This window comes from Scleropages formosus, chromosome 8 (assembly GCF_900964775.1).
Source record: "Scleropages formosus chromosome 8, fSclFor1.1, whole genome shotgun sequence".
NCBI lineage: Eukaryota > Metazoa > Chordata > Actinopteri > Osteoglossiformes > Osteoglossidae > Scleropages > Scleropages formosus.
Genome location: NC_041813.1, coordinates 13,911,564 through 13,937,214, shown reverse-complemented (window position 1 = coordinate 13,937,214; position 25,651 = coordinate 13,911,564). Strand labels below are relative to the sequence as shown.

General features: G+C 43.2%; 2 protein-coding genes and 1 non-coding gene across 3 annotated transcripts; 1 reads left to right on the top strand and 2 right to left on the bottom strand.

The window, feature by feature from the left end:
• Window positions 1-2,157: 2,157 nt before the first annotated feature.
• Window positions 2,158-2,230, bottom strand: trnar-acg (transfer RNA arginine (anticodon ACG)). The gene has a single exon. It is a non-coding gene; the product is annotated as a tRNA-Arg (tRNA).
• Window positions 2,231-3,441: 1,211 nt separating this feature from the next.
• LOC108935815 (small nuclear ribonucleoprotein Sm D1) lies at window positions 3,442-5,105 on the top strand. Its single transcript, XM_018754695.1, has 4 exons — window positions 3,442-3,630; window positions 4,173-4,249; window positions 4,347-4,538; window positions 4,954-5,105. The coding sequence occupies exons 1-4, from the start codon at window positions 3,617-3,619 to the stop codon at window positions 5,028-5,030; spliced, it is 360 nt and encodes a 119-aa protein (XP_018610211.1). The 5' UTR covers window positions 3,442-3,616; the 3' UTR covers window positions 5,031-5,105.
• A 1,224-nt stretch (window positions 5,106-6,329) lies between these two features.
• LOC108935788 (sodium- and chloride-dependent transporter XTRP3-like) lies at window positions 6,330-21,008 on the bottom strand. Its single transcript, XM_018754652.1, has 11 exons — window positions 20,822-21,008; window positions 15,158-15,298; window positions 14,004-14,095; window positions 12,644-12,871; window positions 12,319-12,429; window positions 11,951-12,192; window positions 11,257-11,419; window positions 9,594-9,798; window positions 7,721-7,880; window positions 6,788-6,953; window positions 6,330-6,543 (listed from the first exon to the last, which is right to left on the bottom strand). Exons 1-11 carry the CDS (start codon window positions 20,943-20,945, stop codon window positions 6,400-6,402), a joined length of 1,776 nt encoding a protein of 591 aa, XP_018610168.1. The 5' UTR covers window positions 20,946-21,008; the 3' UTR covers window positions 6,330-6,399.
• Window positions 21,009-25,651: the final 4,643 nt, after the last annotated feature.

Sequence of the window (25,651 nt, the reverse complement as noted above, 5' to 3'; positions counted from 1 at the left end):
CAGAGGGCCACATCAGAAATCTGCCATGGGATCACAGGCTGAACACATGCAGATAGGAATGACATGAAATAATCCTGAGCTGTCATCAAAAATATATTCTATACAGCACATAAATTTCTACTTACAAAAACATATCAAACTGATTCTGATTACTTAGTTTATTGCACCAAATGTGTGAAAGCTAGTTTGTTATCAGGCTTTCAGTAACCCTGGTTTGCCACTTTACAGTAGTCATTAAAAGAAATACATTTTCTGAACAATAACAATAAGAACACATCTGTAGGAGTTCAGAGATACAATTACCCCTCCTCAATTTTTAGTTACTAGATTTGAACAAGTATACTAGTCAGCACATAGTGTATATCTCATGTCATGTGCAAAAAGTCCCTTGCCTTTTAATTTGAAGTTCAGTTCGTTCATAAGGCCAGTCACAACAACAGCAAATGCCAAATCAGTCAACCAGTCACCACTGCTTAGTTCAGGGATTTCCTTTCATTTCACAAAACTCCTGAATCTGAGTTTTCAAGTCCCACACTCTTTTCAGCACTTTGCCCAAGCTGAGCCAATGATTTGATAGCTGTGTGGTAGGGCAGGTCTGTGAGTTCAGTCATGGTCCTCTAAAAAAAACAGTAAGCTCCCTGTGGTAACGCCCTTGCCATAGCCTAATGAAGTTAACTAGCTTGGTCACAATACCAATTACGTGGTTAAGGTTTAGCACTGACTTACAAAACACCTCCTAAAATGCAATGCAAAAATATTAATTTCTGCTCTGGATTAATTTCAGACACTTTATCCTGTATCCTTTTCAACAGACCCATATTTTTTTCCTGTCAAGTTCCGACAGGAAAAAGGAAAATCAGTTGTAACACTAGCTAATTTTCCCATTTTACTCGTAAACGTTGTATGCATGAATTTACCTCTGTGAATGTCTCTCACAGCCGTCGTGCCAGTGGTTGCACAGAGGCGAGTTCCTCAGTTATTTCAAGGTTTTGCGTTATTCCTCGTATAAAGATGAGAAGCTGGGCTGTCGCGCATGACATTGCAACTTTCATCCAGGGCCAAAGAAGGAGTAGTAAGTGAAACTGTCCAAGATGCTTTTGTTGCTGTTCCAGATACCCGTCTCAATGAATCCGTCTCGAAAGCAGTATTTTTTCTCCTCCTTGTCTGAGCAGAATATTGCTGTTGAATATCCTGCACTCGCATCAACCTTTCTCTTTTTGCCACAATAACTTATTGAAGGTACAGGACTCAGGAGGCGAACACCACAGCTAGCTATCGCTCTTTTTTGCATGCGTGAATGTCATAGAAACGCAACGGTGTAATTAAACTGTGCTTTCAGTCGTGCAATTCAATTGCATGTGCTATTGTGTACGCCTATATTTCAAAATAAAAGTCACATAATTAATTTTAGGGAGAAGCTAGTTTACAGAATTTCATAATATTTTTAAGATTTCAATAATATAACCAGTAAAAAAATTCTTTTGGCCTTGCGAGCCAAATGGTACTTTTCACGGGGCCGCTTCATGCCCGGGTCTGCTAGAACCAAAGCAGATAAGCCGCGTTTTAAACGGCACAAAGAGCCCGAATTCGAGTTTACCCTGCTGTAGGGAGGCTGAGTGATGTCAAATACTAGAAAAAAGGAGTAGGTTTATATCTCACAAGCTGTACAAAGTCTAATTTCATGGCACACCTGTAGCTCTAACAAATCACACACACACAGTGTCTACTTATCCCTAGCAGGGCCACAGCACAGCGAGGCCTAGCCCGGCAACGCAGGGGGACACACCCCGGGTAGGGCATCAGCCTAATCCATCGCAAGACACCCCAAGTTGGACTCGAACCCCATGCCTATTAGGGAGCGGGACCTAGCCTAGCCTGCTGCGCCACCATGGTCCCCTCTAGAGAAAGTTGTTTTTTTTTTTTTAAAAAACTTAATTTTAGCTGTTCTAGAGTGGCCAGCTTCACGGAGCTGTTGCCAACGGCTCATTCCAGTGGGAGGCATCGGTGTGACATCACGGGGAAAACGAACCATCTTTTCTGTAAAATGTCATTTAATGTGCAAAGTGTGTTCACTTTAGTAACATTCACACATGATAATGTGTAATGAGTATGGGTAAAGTAAGGTGAACGTAGTAAAATAAATTCCCAAAAAACAACCGAGCCAGCCAGGAGTCGAACCTAGAATCTTCTGATCCGTAGTCAGACGCGTTATCCATTGCGCCACTGGCCCGATACATCGCTCAGTTTCCATTAGATAAAATACATACATAAATACGTCCATATCGCTCCTGAGACTATTAGCTGCGTAATTTGAGTCAGTCGATACCAGTGCACACATGACATTTCAAGGATCAAAACTCGACGTTCATTGTGCTCCTTCGCGCTAAAATAGTAGTTCCACTGGTCTCTTGCTGCCACCGGGGCGCTGAGTCACTGAGCGCTTTGCTAAGCAGCAGCGCTGCCTGTGTGTTCGTTCTAACATTTGAGTCCAGTTCCCCGAGCTCGCTATTATAATTACAATATATTAATACTGATTATTATAACGCTATACTTAATATTATATATAATAATACATTAACAAAAGATGAGCCGAAGAAGCCAGGAGTCGAACCTAAAATATTCTACCCTATGAGGCTTAGCCATTCATTTGATTTGTGCCTCTGGGCCAATAAGACTACGAGAAAGCTTCTTCAACGAACAATCAGAAACAAACACGAGGTCTTAAACGTACTTCGAACTGATAACAATAAAATTTAGGCTCCTATAAAGGAGTAAATCAGGATAATAGATTACTGCACACAACCAACAATACCATTGCCTATAGTAGTAGTTTTTCCTTTCAATCACGGCAACAATAAGCAAGGCACCTTTTCTCAACATACAGAGTTTTGATTCAGGACAATGACGTATTGTATTCCAGATCAAGTTTCTTTTTTTTCTTAAGCCTGACTGAAACATGACTCTTAGTCATGGGTTAGTGGGTTTTTTCTTTCGCGATTTGACCCAGGGAAAAGGTTTAAAATGCTCCAGCAGAATGTGACAGCAGATATGTGGCTGGCAGCTCACACAATGAATGAATATACAACAGAATCAGAATCAGAACGAGCTATATTGCCAAGTATCAGTATGTTCACACATACAAGGAAGGAATTTGTCTTGGTGACAGAAGACAGTACCATGGCATACTTCACGTCTCAGCGCTTAAATTAGGCTATACAGCAAATTTATAGCCGACTTGAAAAGAAAGATCGTTCAAAAATCTTAAAAAATATAATGTAAGTATGGCCATGAAAATATTTATATAATAATAATAATAATAATAATAATAATAATAATAATAATGTAACGGGCTACAATCACACCTCGTGGTGTGCTGCGCTCCTCCACCTGCGGTGGCCCTCTTTCACAAAAACGGTCTTTGTTGCCGAGGGGAATTTTCTTTCCTGTTACTTCTGGCTTCCGCTAGTCGCATTTTCGCGTTTTTCTTTTGCTTCCTGTTGCAGAGTGAAACAAATGGCGGGATGCGGTAGAGTTTGTTTGCTTTACCTCGTGTAGCTGTTATTCTTTCGTTGTTACTTTCGCGGAACTTTTCTCATCTGAGCCTGTAGTTGCCACCATGAAGCTCGTTCGGTAAGATGCGCATGGCATGCAGAACCTCAACTGGTATTTTAGTTTGGGTACATTTTTTGCGTGTAACGAACATGCCGGGGGGCATGCCATGCAGAGCATGGCTATGGCTAACTAGTAAGCGGGAAAGTGTTGTGATACAATACAATAGCTCCTGCATTCTAATTAGAAAATGTGCAGCATGTATGTATTTCATGCCAGTCATGTAAAATTTATAATTTAAGTCGTGTTTGAAAACACAGAGTTTTGTTAACCTAATGAGCTATACTCTTTAGTAACTGAATCGATTTTATTTTATAGACACACAAACATCATAGATATATCTATATATGCATGTTTGTGTGTGTCTATAGAATCGATAGCATCAAGAGAATTGGTTACATAGGTTATATTTGCATTCTATAAAATATTTTATGAACATTTTCCTATGGTTGTATTTGTTAAAGCTGGTGAATTCATTTGTTCATTCATGTTAGTTATGTATTTGTGACTGTACACCACAGTGATGAATCATTAACGCTTCCTGTTTGTTGCTGTGCCTCTAGGTTTTTGATGAAACTGAGCCATGAAACAGTGACCATTGAACTGAAGAATGGTACCCAGGTCCATGGAACTATCACAGGTTAGTGGCCTGCCTCACTTTGTGGCCACAGAAACATGTGCATTTTGTGGTGGTGATAAGTTTTGGAGGATGCCCACATCTGTGCATTTTCATTTAGGGGTGGACATCAGCATGAACACTCACCTCAAAGCTGTGAAGATGACATTGAAAAATAGGGAACCCACACAGCTGGAAAGCCTCAGTATTCGTGGCAACAACATCCGGTATTTCATCTTGCCAGACAGCCTGCCATTGGACACCCTTCTGGTGGACATTGAGCCTAAGATAAAGTCCAAAAAGAGAGAAGCTGGTAAGTACTGCTTTTGGGTCCTACTATCCCTATTCTGTTTTTGTTTTCATGGATCTCGGGTCATCACATTACACCTTAGACAGTTACTACAGCACTGTACTAGCAAGGAAAAAGTGCAGTTTTTTTTGTACTAGTGATTTAGTTTTCGTGCATCGATACTAGTTTTGTGTTATTTTATTTCTTTATTTAGCTGATTCCTTTTTCCAAAGTGGCCTCTTCAATTTAAATTAAACAGCATAGTGTGTGGGGAACTCTTACTTGTTGTATTGATGTTGAACAGCTGTAATTATTGTATTTTGCATACATATAACAACGGGGGTATGTCCACCAGTGTTGGGGCATTGCTGTGGTGTCTGCCCCAATATTTGTGTATAATGCTTCTGAGTTTTTACCACTTTTCTCACTTTGAACAAAGTTGCCGGCCGTGGACGTGGCAGAGGTCGGGGTAGAGGTCGTGGAAGGGGCCGTGGAAGAGGAGGCCCTAGACGATGAATCTCTCTGTCGTCAGTGTGTTCTCTCAGATGTTTTTTTTTTTTTTCCCCTGTCCCCTTTGGGGAAGTATTTGGTTTTTGTTTTCTTTTAAATATAATAAACATGTTCCTGATTGGGTTACTTGTCCCATCTATTTGTCAAAAAGGCCTGTTTCCTGTATATTTATCTGATAATCTATGCGGTCTCCTACAGGCTGTTAATCTGGAGTATGTGAATCCACTGTTTTCACAGAAAAGTCCTATTTTTAAGTAACTCACTATACAATTGTTATGCAGACACTCACTTATCCAGGTTGCAGGAATTTGTACCACTCACCCCAGAAAAACAGACCAAGTGTCTGACCAGATGAACTTAGTCCATCTTTCATACTGGTGACTAGTCCCAGCAAGTTAATATAGAAGCAGCAGTATATACATGCTATGGATGCATCTCAGGTTGTTTGTATACCACTTTTGTGTTCTCATGTGTACATCTGTATTTATTTAGGTAGTGTATCTGTTTTGTCTGTATATCTGTACCTCACATAATGGTTAATTCTGTCATGGAATCACTTTGATGGCAAATTGCTATTTGATATATTAGCTTGATTTGATCACTAGCATTCTGTTATTGTCAGTTAACTCATTGAGTGAATATTTGTTCTTTAGAATTCCTATAAAAGGAGCTTTCATTATATGAGCAAAACCTGTATATTTTAATCCTTACATGCACCATTAACTGAAAACATAACCTGTCTTGTTAGCAATATTTTTAGTAACATCACCTTTGGTGTACAGACAACTGTTAAAAATACAGTGTTTTTATGTGAAACAACAGCAGGACCATAATTACATCTTGAATCTGGCTTCTAGTAGAAGGAAGAACAATGTAACTGAAGTATCTACAGGTAGACATTTAGAGAAGCATAGTAATAATATAAAGTGCATTTTCCTGACATAAAAACAAATATGCTTGTTTTCTTATAGTGGAGATATCTGTATTTTTATTTTTTTTTACTGGGATAAAGTGCATTACACAGTTTTGATCTTTCTATCCTTTTAAATGCTTTCATGTGGGACCAGAGCATAGGTGTTTTCCTTTTTTTCCATATTAGGAAACTAATGCTCGTGGTGTGTAATTACATTTAACACATCTGCTGCATAATTTTATAATCAATCAGTTTAGGCAGATTTCCAGATACCTGTTAACAGTTGCTGAGTCTAATTTGAACCTTGTGATTTATTCAGCAAAAAACTCTATTAATAAAGTATAATTAAACAACAGCTCATTTGGAACAGAATCCAGAAGACATCACAAGGACGGAGAAGGTAGAGGAATCATTTTGATAATGTGGCTGGTAGTCCAGCTCCCCCAGCTCAGCTCCTACATCCTAAACTGAAATGGTGCTCTCAGGCCTCTGCCTGTTGCAGTAAGTGTAAAGTGCACTGAGTGGAATGCAGATGATGGAGGATACCAGGAGCAGTATGATGAAGGCCTGGGCATATGGCGGGTAAGGAGTTGTCACTGACTGACCCTGAGGGAAAAGGTACAGAAGAAGAGGAGTGTGGGTCATGCGGCACACTTTCCACCTTCTCAAAATACATAGTGCACATCAACACTTGCTGCTAACAATGTAATGGTACAGATTTCATTATGCCCTGTGGGGCCCCCGGATGCTAGCAACAAAATAAATTATTGCAGTGGTGTGTGGCATATGTACAGTCATTAATCGTTCATTATACAAGTGCAACAGTCTGAGGAAACAAGTGGAATATTACCAAGTCTTTATCCCATGCTTGGTAAGTGGGTGTTCCCCCCATGATGTAATTGATAATGTAAAAGATGAACAACATGATGATGATGAGGGGGCTTACAATAGCCCACACAATTTTCCAATACCAGTTAGGTCGGTGCCCAATCATGTCTTCAATGTCTTTTGCAAACCTGTGGAAATGAGACAGGTATAACAGATAACACCAAAAAAAGAGGTTGTTAAATCACAATACAGCAGTCCAAAAGGTGTTTGCTCCCTTCCCAATTTAATCTATTTTTGCAGCTTTTTGACAAGTTCAATTAGATATTTTTGTTTTTCAGTTCTAGTAGTATATGACAGGTGCCTGAGAGAGGAAACAGTATTGGAAATTATCAAGAAGATTTGTGGTATTCGTAGCTCAGGTTGTTGATTGAGGTGTTCAGCAGTTCACAAATTGTGCACAAATTGTGCACAAATGATGTCACCTCGACTGGTGATGAAACGTTTGCAATCTAAATGCCAAGCTCGGCGAACTGCTGAACACCTTAGGAAACAGTATTGTTTTTATAATGTTTTCTTGGTGTGAAAGGTAATGCAATGTACAATCATAGGTGAGAAAAAATAATTTATAATTTGCAACTGGTTTTGCCACCTTTAGCTGCTATGACTGCAACTAAATGCTTCCTGTAGTTGTGGACTAGAGACTTGCATCTGGCAGAAGTGCTTGTTGCTAAGATGGCAAAAAGTAATGTAATTTTTTATGTAATTAATCCTAACAACTTAAACTGCTGACTTTGGCCAAAAGTAATTGGGACTTCTACATTTCCTAAAACATCAAGTCAGATGATTGTTATGAAAGTCCAGGGGTATTCAATACATCTAGACACAATATGAGATAATTTCAGAATTTTCAGGATGAGGTTTTTTGTTAAAGAAAATGTCAGGACAGACCACCTACTGTTCCAGTCCATAGATATAGCACACGCTGATGATCTCAATGAGAACGATGAGCAGCAGGGCAAAGGTGGCACCGTAGTCATTGAACATGGTGAGCCAGTAGTTTCCCGAGCGGGTGGTGAAGCCCAGGCCGAGCACCAGGCAGAACAGACATACCAGGCCTGGGGGTAAAAGCACCGCAGAAGCCGCAGCAGTGAGGAGTCATAGGCTCCTAAAGCACTTGTGCAATTCACTGACTGTGGATCTACCAATGTCTGTATGACTGCAATCTGGCTGAAAACACACACACACACACACACACACACACACACAGAGAGTCTGAAACTGCTCATCCCAAGTGGGATCGCAGAAAACAGGAGCCTAACCTGGAAACACAGGATGCAAGGTTAGAGGAGGAGGGAACACACCTAGGACAGGATGCCAGTCTGTCATAAGGCACCCCAAGCAGGACTCAAACCCCAGACCCGCCAGAGAGCGGGACACGGCCAAGTCCGCCATGCTACCACGCCCCCCCCAAAGGCAATATAATATCTGGTGATCATTCTTTTTTTAAAATAGTTATTTTAACTTGGTGAAAATGCATTTAAAATAATTGCCTTTGAATTTTAACAATGCTGAGCTGCAGGCTACAATATTTTTGACCATTTTTTTTAAGTGTTCTTGTCCACAGGACTGTTACAGTTTACATCTACCTGTTACATCATATTTTGCACCTGTCCAGTCTTAAAATATATCGGTAAGACAAAATTAACTAAATGACTATGTTTAAAATATTCTTGTAAATGGTAATCATAGGGGGGCCTGCTGGGCAGCAGGTCTGGGGCTTGAGCCCTGCTTGGGGTGCCTGTGTTGCCAGGTTAGGCTCCGGTTTGTCGCAACCCCGCTCGGGACAAGCAGTTGAACACATTGTGTGTGGGTGGGTAACCATAGCAGGACAATCAGGATATCATGAGAAAGGAAACATATTTGCAAAAAGGCTCCAACATAAAGACATTGCCCAAAGTAGCAAGATATCGGGACTATTTTGCTTTATTTTAAACTAATTTGGGCACTCTTGAGCAAGAAAATGAAAATGCTGATTAGCGCAATTATTGACATCACACACACACACACACACACACACACATTTTCTGAACCGCTTGTCCCATACGGGGTTGCGGGGAGCCAGAGCCTAACCTGGCAACACAGGGCGTAAGGCTGGAGGGGGAGGGGACACACCGAGGACAGGACGCCAGTCTGTCGCAAGGCACCCCAAGCGGGACTCGAACCCCAGACCCACCATACACCTTCTTTATTACAGTTGTAGTTGTTTTGCATTAATTTCTCAAGATTTCACTGAGATTTTTTAAACAGGTGGCAAAATGATTCTACCTGTCATAGCTGGACATTAATAATTAATAATAATACACACACACACACACACACACACACACACACATTTTCGGAACCGCTCGTCCCATACGGGGTCGCGGGGAACCGGAGCCTACCCGGCAACACAGGGCGTAAGGCCAGAGGGGGAGGGGACACACCCAGGACGGGACGCCAGTCCATCACAAGGCACCCCAAGCAGGACTCGAACCCCAGATCCACTAGAGAGCAGGACTGTGGTCCAACCCACTGCGCCACCGCGCCCCCTTAATAATAATAATTAATCATTAATATTTAGCTCTGCAATATCTTTCCACTTTTAAATCATTTAGAAAAGGACAACAAATCCTGCAATATTTGAGAAGCAGGAATTAGTTTTGGGTGGGTTGTACTTGTTTTGGCTTTGAATCCTGAAGCCAAAAGGAACTGGGGACAGATGTCCACACATCATGTTCTAAACTGACCACCCCACCTGCATGCTCATGCAAACACAAGTGTACACGTACCGTTCGTGGTCTCATTGCTGAGATAGTGGGTCACGAAGCGTAAGTCACGCAATGGGGTGGTGACTGCCGTCACGTTTCCCAGCATGCTCCCCAAGCCCAGTAGAAGCAACATAAAAAAGTAGAGCACGGACCACAGTTGTGGCAGGGGCATGTTCTTGATGGCTTCAGTGTACACAATGAAGGCTAGTCCCGTGCCTTCCACAGCCTGCAGAAAGACACACGCTCTCACACCCATTCAGACTGTGGCACATACAATTACATTCTACTCAACACTGCGCAACCACATGCATGGTTTCTTAACAATGCTATCACTTGATGTTAACTGCAAATTGTACAATGGTGTGGTATGCATGTTTACACTTATGTCACTCAAAGGTCACAATGAAACCTTCCAGTTCCACTCTTCACTTCCATTTATGGTTTTACAAGTGAAACATATACATTTACTTTTACATTTATTTATTTAGCAGATGCTTCTCTCCAAAGCGACTTCCAGTGAACTCTATGTAGCGTTATCAGCTAACACACCTATTCACCAAGGTGACTTACACTGCTAGATACCCTACTTACTCTACTCCTCCATACATCAGTGGAACGTACTCTCATTTTATACCTTTTGACTGTTAACTTTTTGTGGCCCTGGAACACATCATTTATTTCTCCTATTTAAATTAATGGCAATAAAGGTCTCTGTTCACAAGAGTTCACTTCACAAGCTGATGTTCGGAACAAATTTGTTCACCTGATACTTTTCTCCAAAGCAACTTACAACATTAAGGTACTAACAATTATTTATCCATTTATACAGCTGGGTAATTTTTACTGGAGCAATTCAGGGTAAGTACCTTGCTCAAGGATATTACAGCCAGAAGTGAGATTCAAATGTGTGACCTTTAGGTTCAAAGGTGGCAGCTCCAACCACTTCGCTACTAGCTACCACTGCTTTTTATGCAAGGGGAGACTTTAGTTTTCTGATTTCTGTATATATGAATGAAACATATTGCCAACAAGTCAGGTCTTAACTTAACTTAAAAATATTATTACCTTCAAGCGCCAATGCTCTAAATGCATTTCTTCCCAGTTTTGCAGATACACCCTTGCTTACTAAAGCAATTCAAACTATAGTAATGATACAACAATCTATGTTTCTGATTTTAATTTTGAGACTCTGATCCAAAAATATGGAGCTCATCCTCAGATCATAGGCTGTGCTCAAGGAAAGGATGATTGGTGGTGGAGCCACTCAAGAACTTAATGGTTGCTATTGCCAACTAAAGATTTGACACCCTCAATCTTCAAGATTAGCAGTAAGATTTGAGAGCAGCCTCTTAATGAAAGAATGGGCCCCAGGTACAGTCAATCAACCAATAAAGGACTCAATAAAAGGCCAGACTTGTAGAGGCAAGTATGAGTAACTTTAGTGTAACTTGATTTACAGTATACCGTGGTTTGGTTGGTAGGTGTGTTGTAGGTGTAGCTCTGTTGATATTATATGGTTGTTTTTTTGCTATATTTTGGCTGAATGAGGGCTAAAAAGGAAAAAGAAACACTGCAACTCCTCCCACTCAAGTTCCTTGACTGGTTATTTCCTGGACCTGGCATTCCTTTCTGTATGTTGTATTGTACAATGGGATGGTTGTCTCAATGTCAAATGAGACATTACCGTGTCCAGTTCAGCCTCCAGGTCACAGCTTTCCAGCTTGGGTAATAAGTCTGCAAACTGGTTTGGATGTGTTTTGTTTAGTTCAGTAATCCAGTAGGTAATGTTGTCCACATTAATGGTGTCTTCCGCCAGGCTGAAGGTGTTTAACAGGAGCAATTTCACCCTGTAAAGGCCAAAGGTCCACAATGGAAACTATAAAACCTTTGGTCTCTTCTTCTGAGAAAGAACTTTGTAGGGGGATGAAATGCAAAATCACTTTACTTTCCAAGTTTCAAAGTCTAAATGCATACTTGCACACTATAAGTGAGATGATGATAACATTGTTTCCACTTAGCTCCCAAGGGGATGACATGAGCAAATGGAGTAATAGGAGAGAAGTATATTGCTGTTTTCTGTTGCTGTTGCTGTGTCACTTTAAAAAGGGTTTACAAAAGGTTCTGTACAAGAGTGATATTAAGAGACTCGGATGATCCTGGACATTGGGGAGAAATAAGATAGCTGGACAAAACTTCTTCACTTTGTTATGTCTGTGTTGGCCCTGTGGGTGTATACATGTTTCTGTGACAAATGTAAACATTGAAAATGTGTAAATGCCATGACAGCTAAATGTCCTAACATCCTGATAACTGTATCATCAAGAAAAGAATGCAAAAGGTATCATAGGTGAATCCTGTTGGAGTTGGAATGTTCTCACCTCTCCAGGCACGACTCGTAGTTCAAGGTTGCTTTAAAGCCGTAGATGGAGAAAGTGACAATGCAAGCGAAGATGGAGGTGCTGCTGTTGATCAGTGACACGGCAATAGCCTGCCGCTCAAAGTTGTTGTTGTGATGATTGTAGCTGGCAAAAGCGATGAGGGAGCCAAATCCAAGCCCCAGGGAGTAAAAGATCTGAGTAGCTGCATTGATCCATGTTGTGGGGTTAGCCAGCTGCTCCAGCTAGTGAGAAATAAGCAGTTCTGACATGCTGAATGACTAGAATGTTGCATTTACTGAAGCTTATAAAAAGCAGCAAGATTTTCTTGTGGTTCTGTGGTCACAGTAAATGCTAATCTTTTGATTTACCTTGGGTGTGAACATGTATTTCAGTCCATTCAAAGCTCCATGCAAGGTGAGTCCTCGAATAAGGTAGACAAAGAGCACCAAGTAGGGGAAGGTGGCTGTGAAGTACACCACCTGTGGATAGAGACAAACAGCCACACTCAAAATAAGTGATTTTAAAAGCTGGTTGTTGATGTCCTCTCTGTGCAGGATGCTGACTCTACCTATGAGTATGTTGTTATGAAAAACATGTTGGAGTTAATAAAGACGAATAGATTCAACAAGCTGGTGAATCAGGTCATCCTTTATTGTTAGGAAAAACATCAGGGACCCATTCTGAATGGGGTACCTTTCCAGTGGATGCTATGCCTCGGATGATGCAAAGGTAAACCACCATCCAAGCCAGTAGGAGACAGAGAGCCTGACCCACATGGACACCACCTCCATCACTGATAGCCGATGTGATATTCAGGGTCTCCCTGTAGAAGAAGTACTGAGTGGCTGTGGCTTTTCTACACTCATCCAGATAGCCCGTGTGGTTACTGTTCAGCGGACATTCTGCCCATGGTAAGACCTCCTGGGAAATGCACATGTCACATATTTCATACACACACATACATAGGCACATATGCTGAGATACTAGTAACAATCTAAGGTGAGCTACAAAACTTTTAAAAGTGCCACAGGCATCACAGCTTGGCCCTTACAGCATGTCAGAAGTTTAGTCATATACCTATCCATTTTAAAGTTTAGTCTACCTTCCCATTTACATACTTTGATATTTAGGGAAGGATTCATTTTCTGGATTGTGTCCCCAGCTCCTCAAACAGCATCTGTGAGTCCGAGTCACGTCATGTTATTCCACACTCAGTAGACCCTTACCAACAACTTTTTTTTCCTCTTGTGTTATAAAATTTTGTATTAAACAGACCAACATGTTTTACTCAAAATTGTGTAATTTGGTTTTTATCACTGGGAAGGGTAATATGTGTACAATGACATATTTTCCTTGACAAAATATGTTATGTGGTTGCTGTGACATATTCATAGTTTGGGGAAATAGTCTGAATTCAAAATGTCAACTCTATATTTCATGTCTGTTGACTTTCTGAAAATAAAGATCTGGTTGGTATTCTTGTTGCTTTATCCTGATAAAGCATACTGAAGCAGCTATGGAGAAGAACCTCTACCTTATTTAGGTCTTAAAACCTGTTTTGGGTATTAATGAGTTCTAAATTTAATTGCAGACATGGCTTGGTGTTTTGGATAATATTATACACTAAGGGTAGATTTAACTAAAGAAGAGGTTTAACATTTTCTGGGGCACAGACCCTGCTAAGAATGTGATGAAAGTTGAAAATGTCCACAAATATCTCTGGAAAAAACATTGCAAGCCTGTGTCTCATGGACCCCCTGAAGCTAATTCACAGACCAACATAAGAACAAATAACTGTTAAATACAGCTGAACTGATTAACTTAATATACATCACATTTTATTTACCAGGCCCCATTGGCCTTATAACAAATCCAGCACTACATTATGAGCTGTCACATGGAAATAAACCATGCTTTGAGCAGCTGGACAGGAGACAATGTCAAAAATTAGACCAATTAGTCTGTACAGAGATTAGTTATTCTGACCTTGACAGATTCCCTTAGAAAGACAAATTCCCATGAAACTGTTTTCACAGTGGTAAATTTGCCCTACCTGGAAGGAATGAAAGAGGTACCAGAATGACCAAGCGTTGATCACATTGTAATATAAACACAGGTAAATAGATGCCACAACACTTGCAATACCTGAGAATAGGGATTAAAAAAATACATTATTTCCCAGCATTTTACAGCATTTGAATCTGTAATTAAAACTTTCAAGCTACTGACATTTGCGAAATATTAAGAAAACATTATTTGGTATTGGGCATAGTCACTTGAACAAAAAATCAGAAATAAGCCTAAATAAAGTGAATATTGGGTTTAATTTGAAGAAAAGTCAAAAAGTACCCACAATACACATTTCTGAACCGCTTATCCCATATGGGGTCGCGAGGAACCGGAGCCTAACCCAGCAACTCAGGGCGTAAGGCTGGGAGGGAGGGGGGACACCTGGGATGGGACGCCAGTCCATCGCAAGGCACCCCAAGTGGGACTCAAACCCCAGACCCACCGGAGAGCAGGGCCCGGTCCAACCCACTGCGCCACCGCACCCCCCCAGTACCCACAATAATGTTTACAAAAATTATTTTGCTGATATCTGCTAGCAAAGTTTGCTTTGTATGTGATCTGAACCCCCTCACTCACCGGCAGCAGTGGTCAAAAAGAAGAGGAGTCTGTTTAATCATCAAATGCATACATGCTTAACATGTAAATCATTGGGTGATGGTGCTAACAAACCTCTTTTTTCGCAAATAGCTGACGGCTATCAGCACTGGTGACTATGGCAGTAGTTTAACATGTATCGACTGTAGAAAGAATGGAAGTCATTTTTAATAAACTCTCACCAAAAGCAATGAACGCAAGTTGTGTCTGTTTGGAACCCATCAGCAGTATGCATGGGTTGTGCCTCATCAGAGGATTGAAACCAGGACACTGTTACACATAAGTGCATTATAAGCAGACCTAATCATTATAAAATGACTACAAAAGTTGTCCCACATGTTTACACTGTTGGCTCCAAACCTTGAGCCTGGTGTATAAGAATACAGTATATATGTATATGATATATAGTTTATTGCGTGATGGTCAGCATTTCAAGGCTGTTTAGGCTTCAGCAGTATTGGATGGTCTCTATCAACCAGTACAGCTGTGACTATGTAGCTGTATGCATGATAGTGTGTGTTTGCCTCAGCCCTCCACACTCACCTACACCACCCAAGTAGGGGCTAATGGCACTCCAAGCCCCGATACTGCCCAGCCGCATCTTCTGCCCTACAGCCAGTTCCATGTAGAAAAGCGGCACACCTTCGAGGACTAACATAATCAGGTAGGGGATGAGGAAGCCACCTGTAGGTGGAGCCAACTCATGGGAGTCATTATTTAAGAATTATTGCACTGAAACAACCATTAACAATTTAAACTAAACCTGTATTTTCACCTCTTTCAACATGGATATGAATATAACCATAAAACAGCACTTCATAGCATTATTAAATACTATTAATTTTGCTTTCACAGTCCTGCATTCTACTTTTTTGTCTTTCGCTATACAAATAAACATTTACATTTATTCATTTAGCAGATGCTTTTCTCCAGAGCAAGATACATTTTACAGAACAATACAAAAAGTTCATTACGTCAGCAGAAGGAGCAATTTGGATGCAGACATGTGATTCTAGAGTATAGTCAATTTGTCCCATACCACTGTATAAACCAGTGTATATTACACAAGTAGCTGTATATACAGTGTTTTTTTTTTTTAAACGGATGCAGTACGCGTTTATTGAGCACGCAGGAGATCTCGAGATAAGTGAGTCCAACAGAGATGTGTTTTGAGACCCTTCTTGAAGGTTGAGAGGAATTCAGCAGTTCTGAATGAGAGAGGGAGGTAATTCCACCACATCAGAGCAAGAACCAAAAACCTCTGTGTCTTTAGACATTTGGAAGAAGCTGGATTAGCCAAGGAAACAGTAGAGTGGTAGAAGGTGAGGAGTTCCTTGTAAACTGCCAGGTCTAAGAGACAAACAGTATATTCAGCATCAACAAAGGCCTTTATAAAATCAGAGCACAAGACCCATTCCTCACACAAAAGTAACTTTTGTTCCAATTTGTTTGTTGCCTGTGTTGGCACGTACCTGCTTTTTAATTATTTCATTTATTTACTAGTTTTTGTTCTATTATTCATTAAACGTCTGGGCCTACCGGGTCTGTCTATCAGTTTTCCCCACCATCTGATCAAACTCACCACCAGATGGTGATCAGTTGACAGCTCAGCACCTCTCTTCACCCGACTGTCCAGAACATGTGGCCTCAAGTCAGAAGAAATGACTACAAAGTTGATCATTGACCTTTGGCCCAAGGAGCTCTGGTACCAAGTACACTTATGAGCATCCTTGTGTTCGAACATGGTGTTTGTTATGGACAAACCATGACTAGCACAGAAGTCCAATAACATTTCACCATTCGGGTTCAGATCGGGCAGGCCGTTCTTCCCAATCACCCCCTGCTAGATTTCCCAGTCATTGCCAATGTGAGCGTTGAAGTCTCCCAGAAGGACTATGGAGTCTGTAGGTGGGGCCCTGTCCAGAACCCCTCCCACCTTCTCCAAGAAGGCCGAATACTCTGCACTGCTGTTTGGTGCATAAGCGCACACAACAGTCAAAGTTTTCCTGTCTACGACCCTAAGTCGCATTGAGGCGACCCTCTCGTCCACCAGGGCAAACTTCAACTGTATGGCAGCCAGCCAGGGGCTTGTGAGTATCCCCACACCCGCCCGGTGCCTCTCACCTCGTGCAACTCCTGAGTAGGAGAGGGACCACCCCTTATTGAGGAGTTTGGTTCCAGAGCCAACACTGTGAGTGGGGGTGAGCTCAACTATATCTAGTTGATATTTCTCAACCTTCTGCACCAGTTCCGGCTCCTTCCTCCCAAGTGAGGTGACATTCCACGTACCAAGAGCCAGTTTTTGTCGCGAGGGGCTGTGACGCCATGCACCACCCCACCCGCTCCCGCTGCCAGGTATACATAGTACTGGACCCCCATGCTGGACCTTGCAGGTGGTGGGCCCACATGGTCCCCTCCACAATGCCTTTTCGGGCTGAGCCTGGCCAGGCTGCGTGGGCTGCCCGGCCACCAGGCGCTCGCCTAGGAACACTACCCCCAGGCCTGGCTCCAAGGGTAGGTCCCGGTGACCCTATTCCGGGCAGGGTAAACGTTCTCTTGTTTACTTTTTTCATGGAGGTTTTTGGATCGTGTTAGTCTGGATCTTCATTCCAGACTTGTTCGCTTTGGGAGACCCTACCAGGAGCATAATGCTCCCGACGACATAGCTCTGGAGATCCCTAGATCACGCAAGCCCTTCCGCCACGCCAAGGTCCCGATCCAGGAAGAGCTGGGAACGACTGTCAGAGGACCTTGTCCGGAATGATTTTTAACTGCCACCTCCGGGAGAGCTTCTCCCATGTCCCGGAGGAGGTAGGGGACATGGAGTCTGAATGGACCCTGTTCAAAACCTCCATTGTGGAAGCAGCCAGGCACAGCTGTGGCCAAAAGCTTGTCGGTGCCAGCCAGGGCGGCAACCCGAGAACCTGCTGGTGGACACTGGTGGTGAGGGAAGCCGTCACGCTGAAGAAGGAGGCCTTTAGGGCCTGGTTGGCTCTGGGGACTCCTGACTCAGTAGACAGGTACCGGCAGGCGAAAAAAGCAGCGGCGACTGCAGTTGCAGAAGCAAAATCCCGGGCATGGGAGGAGTTTGGAGAGGCCATGGAAAACGACTATCGGTCGGCTTCAAAGAGGTTCTGGAGAACCATCCAGCAGCTCGGAAGGGGTCGGAGGAGTTTCGCTCAGGCTGTGTTTAGCAGGAGCGGAGAAACTCTGACCTCTGATGAGGACATTGTCGGGAGGTGGAAGGAGCACTCTGAAGAACTCTTAAACCCGAGTGATATGTGTCCCTTACAGGAGTCAGGGCCAGAGGCTTTCGGGCTGTCGGAGTCCATATCCCTGGTGGAAGTCACTGAGGCATCTGGAAAGCTCCACAGTGGCAAAGCATCGGGGTGGATGAGATCCGCCTGGAAATGCTTAAGGCCCTGGATATTGCAGGGCTGTCATGGTTGACACGCCTCTGCAATGTTACATGGACCTCGGGGACAGTGCCCTTGGATTGGCAAACTGGGGTGGTGGTCCCTATCTTTAAGAAAGGGAACCGGAGAGTGTGTGCTAACTATCGGGGCATCACACTTCTCAGCCTATGCCAGGGTGCTGGAGAGGAGGCTCTGGCCGATAGTTGAAGCTCAGATTGAAGAGGAACAATGTGGATTCCGCCCGGCCGTCGAACAGTGGACCAGCTTTTTACCCTCTCACAGATCATTGAAGGGGCATGGGAATTTCCTAATCCAGTTTACATGTGTTTTGTGGACTTAAAAAGGCCTATGACCGTGTTCCCCGGGAAATTCAGTGGGAGGTGCTTCGGGAGTATGGGGTACCGGGGCCATTAATGCGGGCCATTCGGTCCTTGTAAATACGGAGTGAAAGCTGTGTCCGCATACTCAGCATTAAGTCAGGCCTGTTCAGTGTGGGTGTTGGACACGCCAAGGTTGTGCCTTGTCTCCACTCCTGTTTGTGGTCTTCATGGACAGGATATCAAGGCGCAGTCGAGGTCAGGAGGGCATTCTGTGTGGGAGTCGGAAGGTGACGTCTCTGCTTTTTGCAGATGATTTTGTCCTTTTGGCACCGTCACATGGCTGCCTCCAGTACGCACTGGAACGATTTGCAGCCAGGTGTGAAGCGGTGGGGATGAGGATCAGTACCTCAAAGTCTGAGTCCATGGTTCTCTCACGGAAAAGGATGGTATGCCCCCTCCAGGTAAGGGGAGTGTTTTTGCCCCAGGTGGAGGAGTTCAAGTATCTTGGAGTCTTGTTCATGAGTGAGGGAAGAAGGGAGCGTGAGATTGGCCACAGACTGGAAGCAGCGGCAGCAGTAATGCGGTCGTTGTACCGGACTATAGTGGTGAAGGCAGAGCTGAGCCATAAGGCGATCTACGTCCCTACCCTCACCTATGGTCATCAACCCTGGGTGATGACCGAAAGAATAAGATCGCGGATACAAGCGGCCAAAATGAGTTTTCTGTGCAGGGTGCTGGGACTCACTCTCCATGACAGTGTGAGAGAGTTTGGACATCCGGGAGGAACTCAGAGTAGAGCCGCTACTCCTTCACATTGAGAGGAACCAGTTGAGGTGGTCTGGGCATCTGATAAGGATGCCCCCTGGGTGCCTCCCTTTGGAGGTATACCAGGCACGGCCAACTGGGATGAGGCCCCGAGGTCGGCCCAGGACCCGCTGGAGGGATTATATCTCACAGTTGGCCTGGGAACGGCTGGGGATCCCCCAGGTTGAGCTGGAGGAAGTTGCGGGGGGACAGGGGTGGCAGGGCCTCTCTGCTCTCCCTGCTGCCACCGCGACCCTTTTAGGACAAGCGGGACAGAAGATGGATGGATGGATGTTCTATTATTCTTATTTTGTATTCTTTTACTTTCCTTATTACTGGGTATTGCACACAGTAGAATGTTCCAGAATACAGAATGCTTATGTAACTTGGTTATTTTACACAGACCAGGAGTAGGACACTGAAAGGCCTTCACTATGTTTTATTTTAAGAACATTTTGATAACTAAGTTACAGTTGTATTTGTTATTAGCAAGAGAGCAGAGATCAAACCCACATCCTCTCACACCACCCAGGCACTGTGACACAGCAGCACTACTTGCTGTGCCATTGTGCCACCCAAGGTAGCTAGGAATCAGTGATATTTTGGTAAAGTTTTATGCAGCTACTTGTGTGATGAGCATCAGTGCATATGGTGTAGGAAACAAAATAACTGTACTTAAGAGTCACAAATCTACAGCCATGTCTCTTCCTCCTAAGGTAATGCACAAATTGTATTTTCTGAGATGTACTTCACATTGGAGAAAAGCATCTGCTAAATGAATAAATGTAAATAAATGTAAATGTATTTTAAATTATATATTTACATTTAATTTACATTTAACAAATTATACGTATATTTTAAATGAAGAAATTCTTTTAAATGAAATGTATATGTTTATTAATATAGCTTTATTTCCATTGTTAAACTAAGTTAAGATAAACAAAGTAAACCCAGCACCTTTTAAGTTTAGAATGCACCTCGGAGCAGGATATTTTTCTTTTTGTTTCTTTCTGTCTCAGAAATATTTAAGTCCTTAAATTCAATTAACGTAAGTGCGAAACCTTTTTACCAGAAAATAATGCCATGGTGTAACCCCGGTAATGCAGTCAATCACAATTTTAAAACATTAAACATTAAAACATTAAAGGAACAAACAATCCAGTGGAGCAGAAAAAAATACTGGAGATGGTCAACCAAATCGTCTCTGCTGTTCCTAAATGATTTATAGACTTTCCGCTAAAAAATGGTAAAAAGACACACACACACACACACACACACACACACACACACACACACACACACACACACACACACACACACACATTTTCTGAACCGCTTGTCCCTTATACGGGGTCGCGGGGAACCGGAGCCTAACCCGGCAACTCAGGGCGTAAGGCTGGAGGGGGTGGGGACACACCCAGGACGGGACGCCAGTCCATCGCAAGGCACCCCAAGTGGGACTCGAACCCCAGACCATCTCTCCAAACTGGTCAGGAGCAAAACTCCATGACAGCCGCGAACAGACAGTAATCTGTATAAATGCGCCACGTGTATGAAATGAAACGCTCAGCAGGGGGAGCAGTGGCTAGGGCTGCAGCGTTGGAAGTCCAAAAAGGTTGCCGGTCCGAATCTCGCTGGCAAATCGCAGCGCAGCGTGCGTGTCCTACCTCCTCCGTGCATCTGACAAAGGTAGGGGAAGCGCCACACGTTGCCGAGCCCTACGGCGTAGGAGACGCACGCGAGGACGAACTGCGCGGGCTGTTCCCAGGACGGGCGGCTCTCCTTCTCCATCCGCAGTGACTCCTTCTGGGGATCACACAGAATTACTCAGAATAACAGTGATATATGTACAGCCAAGCGACACTATGCCCCGCTTATTGCGCAACTCGTCGGAAAAATTTATTTCAGCGTGGGGGGCGTGGCCCTGGCCCGCGTCGACTTACGTACTCCTCTCCTGGTGAATGTTCAACCGCAGCTTTTAATATAAACTCAAACAAACGTACAGGAAGCGCGACTGAGCAATAGCTATAAGACACTTCAACGTCATAAAATCATATTAATTAAAGTAAGACGCAAAATATTCCTAAAACCTGAACATAAAGTCATATTGGGTCTTTTCTGGTGAAAACACTCGAATGAGAAATGTGGTGTTTGTGCGAAACACACTACGTACGTTGTTGGACAGCTAGCTCAGCTGCAGCTAACAGGTGTGGATAGACCTGTACAAAAACACTTTCCCTCCACTCGATCAGTTTGCACAGATGGCTCAAACAATGAAGCTCTCTGAGAGTCCATATTGTTGATAAAGTGCTGTGACTGGAGGGATGCCTTCATCAATCAGTGAAAGTATTTACTGTTAGCCTGAACATACTCAGTGTTAGTACTTCACTTTCCATTTGTTCATTTAGCTTTCATTTAGTGCTTTTGTAAAAAGAAACTTAAACTGATTTACCCATTTATACAGCTGGGTCATTTTTACTGTATCAGTTCAGGTTTTGTATTTTGCTTAAAAATTCTACAGCAGGGGGTGGAATTCCAGTCTGTGACCTCCAGGTCCAGAGATAGCAGCTCTAACCATTAGCACCAGGGGTTGCTTCAGAGTAAAGGCTTTTTTAAGCAAATTGTCAGCCTGGTATCTGAATTATCATATATTTCATTTGGGAAAAATAAGGATATGATAATACAGATCAGAAGAAGTCTGCCATGTGACCAAAAGGCCTTTCATTTGAAACACAAATAGGTGTAAGGCTGTTTATAAAGATCAAGTTGTTGTCATACATGTGTTTCAATGGACATGTTGTTACAGCTGCTCGAGTTTGGCTTGCATATTTTGACTCTTCCAAACACGCAAAGCTTGACCTTTAACCACTGTGACACAAGCAGAGGCGCAGCTGCAATGTGAATGTTCTGAACTCCTTCACAAGTTCCAGAAGTTTTATTTTGCAGTGTGGCATTGTCACATGGAACGAATGCTGTCATTCCAGAAAGTATCACATATCAACAGGGGTGGCTCAAGGTTCTACACAGCTGTACAGAAATGTTTTCAGGGGGCAGGTAACAATAAAGGGGAATGTGTTCCAGAGTAGGGTTCTGGTGGCAGATGTGAGTTTTGACCTGGACTAAAAACTGATGGGGGTCAAGTTCATCCGCCTGTTGTAGTGGAGTTAGTGTGCTAGAGGAGCAAATCAACAAACTAAGTGCAGCACGGAGCAGCAATCAAAGCAGAAAGTGCAGCTATGGAACTGATGGAGCTCTTCTGTGCTGCTCCTCACCACGGTTCAGCCTGGAGACCACTGGTGAGGCCTACAACTCTCCCAGGAGAGGAACTGCTTATTTACCAAATGGGTCTATCTTAGAGTTCAGCAGAAAGGCCCTGCTGGGAGAGGCTCAGGTACTCACTCCAACGACCTGTCCGTTTTCAGATGAGAAATTCAGATATTTTGTCCTTCTCACCCCTTGTTTTGTCCCTCTCACAGGACAAAACATGTATGGGGAGCTTATGGCCTGCGAAGTTCATTAAACCTTGTTGAGACACTAACCTCTGTCCTGTATACTGCCAGTTTGCTGGACACATCACTCCTGCAGTCCCAGCAGAATCTGGAGACACCACAGTTGAAGATGACCCACCAATTTTGGGCTGAACTTGCATTCCTTGTCATATCATGTTGTACTCGGGGGGGAGACACACCCAGGACAGGACACCAATCTATTGCAAGGCACCCCAAGCAGGACTTGAACCCCAGACTTATCAGAGAGCAGGCATAGGCCAAACCTTCCGCACCACCACACCCCACCTGTGTACAGCTCATAGAAAATACAATTTGTGCAAGACACATAGCTGCAGATGTGTGGACTGAAGCCTGGGTGTGTGATCCAAAGAGTTGCGGCCATGGGCAGAAGTGTGGGAGATTGTGATCCGAAAAGCTGTGATTGTTGTTCGAAGAGCATGAGGTTGTAAACTGAGAAGAAAAAAACAAAGAAGGGCATGTTTTCTCAATGAGGTTTTGCAACCATTTCGGTGGGACCTCACTCTTTTAAAGACTGCTCCAGTGGAGCACAGGTGTGCGGAATGTACTTTAGGCTTGACTAGAATGGGATCGGGGAGCGCGGTGGCGCGGACCGGGTCCTGCTCTCTGGTGGGTCTGGGGTTCGAGTCCCGCTTGGGGGGCCTTGCGACGGACTGGCGTCCTATCCTGGGTGTGTCCCCTCCCCCTCTGGCCTTATGCCCTGTGTTGCCGGGTTAGGCTCCAGCTCCCCGTCACCCTGTATGGAACAAGCGGTTCAGACGGTGGGTGTGTGTGTGTGTGTGTGTGTGTGTGTGTGTGTGTGTGTGTGTGTGTGTGTGTGTGTGCGCACTGGAATCCCCTGTGGTCATCTGGCATATTGCCCCCAGGGGTCACAACAGATGAAGAGGCCAGCCAGCAACAGAGCAGAGGAAAATAAAAACTCCATATAGACAGAAAATTAGTGTCTGGGGACATGGTCATATGACACAGAAATCAATGACCACACCCAGCTTTTCACCCCCTCCAATTTCCAGTGTTTTAACATTTATTTACTACCAGCTGTAGAAGTGTTCAACAAAAAGAATTCATAAATGCTTTAAATGTTTGACAGTTGTGTGATATTCTGCATTGTATAGTGCATTTATTTTTAATTCAACATTACACTTTGTAAGTGTTTGTACACTCTGTATCTGCTTCCTGTTTCTTTTCTTCAAACGGTGGTATGTCACAACAATCCTTGTTAGTGCCAAAGCTGTTTACTGAAGTACCCAAGTAAGTGAGAAACAAGAACTACATACAGTATTTACAAAAGGCTACAATACTTGTCATTTACCATCAGCAGCAGCACACACCATATACAGTCATGTGGAAAAAATAAAAGAGCACCCAAGATTTAGCCTTTTTCAAAATATTTTGGACATGCAGACATTTGATCTTCATTTACATGGTTTCTGTAGATAAAGGGAAAATGTACTTGAACAAAACACAATGAAAATGTGTTTTTTTCCAATCGCTTATTCAACAAAAAAATTTAACTGATATACTATTCCTTAGTAGAAAAAGTAAGCGCACTCCAGGTCTCAGAAGCTGGTATTGCCCCCTTTAGAACTTCTTGCCGTTTTGTATAATGGTCTACCAGTCTTTGACATCAGCTTAATGAATTTTTTGACGACTTCATGCAGAATTCCTTTAACTGTGAGATGCTTGAGGGTTTTCTTGCATTTACAGCCCATTTCAAATCCTATTTCAATGGGATTCAAATCTGGGCTTTGACTAGGCCATTCTATAACCCTTCATTTCTTCTTTTTGAGGTATTCTTTGGTGCATTTACTGGTATGCTTAGCATCATTATCCTGCTGAAAGGTCCTCTTCCGGTTCAGTTTGAAGTTTTGGACTGATGGCTTTACACTTTCTTCAAACTCTCTGATATGATGCAGAATTCATAGTTGAATTTATGACTGCAAGTCAATCAGGCCCTGAGGCAGCAAAGCAACTCCAAACCATAGCATTTCCACCACCATGTTTTCCAGTTGGTATGAGGTTCTTCTCAAATGCCGTCTTTGGTTTGCACCAAACAACTATATTTAATTTACCAGTCCAGAGCACATTGTTCCAGAAGTCCTGGTCTTTGCCTAGGTGTTCATTGGCAAATTTTAATCTTGCCTTGATGTTGTTTTTGGACAGTAAAAGCTTCCTCTTGATACACCTCCCATACAGATCAAAGTTGTTCAGTCTTTTTCTGATGGTAGATGCATGCAACCAAGTGTTACCTGCAGATCTTGGGATGTAATTTGAGAGTTCTTGGAGACTTCTTGAAGCAACTTACGGTCTGCTCTTTGGCTGACTTTGCTGGGCTGGCCTATCCTAGACAAATTGGCAATTGTTTCAATTTTCTTTTTGCTTTTCGATGATTTTGCATACGGTGAAATGATTAAGTTCGAGTAATTTACAGATATTTTTGAATCCCTTCCCAGACTCATGGGCATCCACCATCTTCTTTGTGAATGCCTTTAAGAACTCCTTTGATCAAGGCACAATGACACTGTCATGCCCCCTTGCTCCCAAACAACCAGAGACACCTGTGGATGATCGAGGAACAGGAGTATAAAGGGCTGTTCTGGACGCAATGGCTCGTGGAACCTCCGTTCAGCCTACAATGACTGCTGTGGTCAAACCTGTTTTTCTCGACTCCTTCCATGTCATCGTCTCCTCGGTTTTCCTGACTCACGGCTTGTTTTCAGACTTCAACTTTTGGATTCTCCCTGTTTTCACGTTTGCTCCTCGGTGACCCATTACCTGTTTTTCAACCATGAGATTTAGCCTGCCCCTTTGAATAAAGCCCTGAGCACCTGCAATTGGGTCTGTTGCCTCTCTCTGTATGGAAACCATGGCAGACACCATACAATTTGGTAACAAAGAGCAAATCACACACTAGATGTCTGAGGTTTAAAAAACACAGGTTCCTCAGGGATACTCCCTAACAATGTTCTA